At 37.1% G+C, this 3,849-nt stretch overlaps 1 protein-coding gene across 1 annotated transcript; it reads left to right on the top strand.

The window, feature by feature from the left end:
• Positions 1-1,856: 1,856 nt before the first annotated feature.
• On the top strand, positions 1,857-3,614 carry LOC145133911 (transcription initiation factor IIB-2). The gene is made up of 7 exons (XM_079068860.1): positions 1,857-2,312; positions 2,382-2,406; positions 2,488-2,617; positions 2,708-2,838; positions 2,912-3,000; positions 3,087-3,163; positions 3,249-3,614. Exons 1-7 carry the CDS (start codon positions 1,963-1,965, stop codon positions 3,380-3,382), a joined length of 936 nt encoding a protein of 311 aa, XP_078924986.1. The 5' UTR covers positions 1,857-1,962; the 3' UTR covers positions 3,383-3,614.
• Positions 3,615-3,849: the final 235 nt, after the last annotated feature.

The raw sequence follows: 3,849 nt of genomic DNA, 5'->3' as shown, positions 1-3,849 counted from the left end.
AAAAAGAAAAAGAAACATAAGCACATAAACCTCTAATTTGGCTGTTTTGTTGACCCTCTAATTCATTGGTTCGGGAGCATATAACACATTTTTGATTAGGTAGTCTTTGACAAAGAACCCTAGAAAAAACCAATGATCTGATGAAAATTGGAAGCAAATAAGTATATAAAGATGAGAACTTTATAAAAGTTCACATGGTTGGAAGAAAATCCAGAGTCCAAAGTCATCGATCATGTGAAGATATATCAGAGTAGAGAACGAACGAAATTGGGAGGATGAATGAAACTTGTATTTGTACCGTTATGTGAGAGATTGAAGAAGAAAATGAGGACTTCGCAAGAAAATCTTAGACCTTTTGGTTTTAATACATCGTCTCGGTAAGAACAGAAGGTAGAGAGGGCGGTGAACGATAAATGATATGGTGGCGATTATGACTGCTCCAGTGGTGTTCATCAGTGAGGATGGTATGGTGGTAGTGTGAGTGATGGTCGATGACGATGATGGCGAGAAGATGTCGGGTGTTTGTGGAGTTCTTAAGGTTTGAGACCTTTACTTGAACTGCTTTGTCGAATCGGTGATGTTGTTATTAATAAGGTCGGTATTCGGTGGATGTAAATCACAAATATAATTGTCATTGGGGAGACCGATTTTGTCATGATCTGGGAGGAATCTTCTTCGTTGATGTTGGTCTGAATCGAAAAAATAAAATGGAGAATGCTTATGAGTTCCAAGCGGTAGATTAAAGAACGCAATAGAGATGAGGCGACAATCCTCTATTGGAAAATGAAGTGACGACTTCTGCCCACTTGCCAAACTTTGAGAGGAAAGGACTAAAATTGAAAACCTTATTAAATTAGTGTGGTCAAAGTCAGAACAACAGAACTTTACTGTTATTCGGTGGATGTAAATAATAGATAGAATTGTCATTGGGGAGACCGATTTCGTCATGATCCGGGAGGAATCGTCTTCGCTGATGTTGGTCTGGATCGAAAAAATAAGATGAAGAATGCTTATGAGTTCTAGGCGGTGGATTAAAGAACGCGATAAAGATGAAATGACAATCCTCTATTGGAAGAGGAAGCGGTGACTTCTGCCTACTTGCCAAACTTTGAGTGGAAAATACTAAAATTGACAACCTTATTAAATTAGTGTGGCCAAAGTCAGAACAGCAGAACTTTATTGTTCATAAGGGGAACTCAAAATTTAATCTTATATATAATTCCTATATAAATTTGCATATCGTTGGTGACACCACCCCCACCCCCTCTCTAAGCCTTGCCCCTGTTAAGAGTCATTCAAGTTGGGATATAAAAGTTGAAAATTTCAGTTTTTCATTTCTTTTTGTATTATGTGAAAATTTGTAAATATGTATAATTGACTTTTAGTAGGACAGACTTGTACTATATACCAATGTTCTAAAAAGCTCGTCATGGCTCCGTCATGGCGCGTCATGACTCCAAGGCTTGTACCTGCCGTCAAACTTTAACAAAATGTCGCCTTAAGTCAAATATGTATATAAAAATGAACAATAGTATAAAATGTATATAAATTTTTTTATTATATACAAATTGCCGCTTTAAGCCATACTGTACAAAATGTGGCTCGATACGACTCAAAAAAGCTTGAGGCTCGACACGCCTTACGTTATTTGGAACCATGTTATATACAACTAAATTTATAATAGTATAAGAACTAAAAAACTCATACCCATTAACCTATACTTAAACCATTTCTAGAACCCTCCACAAATACGGTCCACATTCACCCATTTTTGAACCGGCCCAGAAACCGTTTCCTAGTCCACATGCTCTGTCTTAGATGGGAGTCAACGGAATACGTATAATAGTTAGTTTTTCACACTATTATTCTCACGTTGAAGTACAGAGCTTAGATTCTTACACATAGATAACCAGGGATTTGTGAGCAAGAAATCGGACGAAAACAGTTTTGAGTTGGAAGGATATGGATGCCTACTGCTCCGATTGCAAGAAGAGCACGGAGGTGGTGTTCGACCACTCTGCCGGAGATACGGTCTGCTCCGAGTGCGGACTCGTTCTCGAGTCCCACTCCATCGACGAGACATCCGAGTGGCGTACCTTTGCCAACGAGGCCGGAGATAACGATCCTGTCCGTGTCGGTGGCCCGACCAATATACTCCTCAACGATGGCGGCTTGTCGACGGTGATTTCAAAACCTAACGGCGTAACTAGCGATTTCTTATCCTCCTCGTTAGGCAGGTGGCAGAATCGAGGCTCCAATCCCGACCGGTCGCTTATCTTGGCGTTTAAAACAATTGCAACGATGTCTGATAGGTGAGAATTAGCCTTAATTGTTTCTGTTATGTTGATTTAGGGTTTTGATGCGTTTAATTTATCATTCAGGTTAGGCCTTGTTGCTACAATAAAGGTACGCTACGCCCTAAATTTTATCTCCTTTAAAGCCATGTTTACATTTCATGTTATCATTTGATTTGTGTTCAATTTTTAGGATCGAGCTAATGAGATATACAAAAAGGTAGAAGATCAGAAGTCAAGTAGAGGACGAAACCAGGACGCCATTTTAGCAGCTTGTCTGTACATTGCCTGTCGTCAAGAAGATAAACCACGAACTGTAAAAGGTTCATACAAATCTTGATTTAGTAAATGTGGCCTCATTCATATATGATTGTGAACTGAATTTTTATAAAACTCTGTTGATGTTCAAATAGAAATCTGTTTGGTTGCCAATGGAGCCACAAAGAAGGAAGTTGGGCGTGCAAAAGAGTACATTGTGAAGCAACTGAAGCTTGAAATGGGTCAATCAGTGGAAATGGGGACTATACATGCTGGCGATTTTATGGTTAGTTTGATTGTCTTTTTACATGTATTTTGGGTGTTTGATTAATGATTATTAATCAATTGTGAAATCACAGAGACGATTTTGTTCGAATCTTGGTATGACAAATCAAACTGTTAAAGCTGCCCAAGAATCTGTACAGAAGTCTGAACAATTTGATATAAGGTAAGTCATTCATGTCTTTTTATGTAATCTGACATGATCTTTAATATATTCATATTCATATATGCATTTGTGCTTTGTGTTTTCAGGAGAAGTCCGATTTCTATTGCTGCTGCTGTTATTTACATTGTGACTCAACTTTCTGACGATAAGAAACCCCTTAAAGGTGAATTTCCTTCTTTAAGTCATCTTTATCAATGACCATTATACCCTCTCATCTTCTTCAAGAACCCTGGCTCTATTGAATGCAGATGTATCACTAGCAACAGGAGTTGCAGAAGGGACAATAAGGAACTCATTCAAGGATCTGTATCCTCATCTGTCCAAAATAATACCTACTTGGTATGCCCAGGAAGAAGATCTTAAGAACCTCAACAGCCCTTGAATATTTATTTACCAATCTGCCCTTTTCAGGATATGGAAAAGAGAAGGATTGTGGTGCAATAATTTAAGTCTAAAAAATCATCAATCAAATCAAATGTGCATTTTTTCAGTTTCGATGTCTGTGATTTTTCTTTCTTCCATTATCTTCGAATCCATAAAGCTATATGAAAACAAATTGCAAGTGGATTCATTGCATGAAAATGATAATATATTGTTCCACATTTTCGATCAAACTTGATCACTTTTTTTTTTTGAGCTTTTTATATGTAATGCTCAATACACACCTTTCCTTTGATAAAAGAATTAATATGATCTGTATCCAGCACGATATGCTTTTCTGTATCTAAACTTAAAAGTTTTTTATATTGTATGAGAAAGTAAACTTTTAGAAAATAATTACATTTTTTATAAGAAATATAAGACAGACATGGATTAAATACACAAGGATAATTAATTAAGAGGGTAACC

The sequence above is a fragment of the Lactuca virosa genome, chromosome 8 (assembly GCF_052849685.1).
Source record: "Lactuca virosa cultivar CGN04683 chromosome 8, Lactuca_virosa_CGN04683_v6, whole genome shotgun sequence".
Lineage (NCBI taxonomy): Eukaryota > Viridiplantae > Streptophyta > Magnoliopsida > Asterales > Asteraceae > Lactuca > Lactuca virosa.
Note: the sequence above shows the minus strand (reverse complement) of the source record. Positions and strands in the feature narration are given on the sequence as shown.

Excerpts from the sequence above, each read along its gene's own strand:
- LOC145133911 (XM_079068860.1), top strand. The coding sequence starts at position 1,963 with ATGGATGCCTACTGCTCCGATTGCAAGAAGAGCACGGAGGTGGTGTTC. Across the intron at positions 2,839-2,911 it reads TACATGCTGGCGATTTTATG|AGACGATTTTGTTCGAATCT; the intron begins GTTAGTTTGATT and ends GTGAAATCACAG. Across the intron at positions 3,001-3,086 it reads TCTGAACAATTTGATATAAG|GAGAAGTCCGATTTCTATTG; the intron begins GTAAGTCATTCA and ends TTGTGTTTTCAG.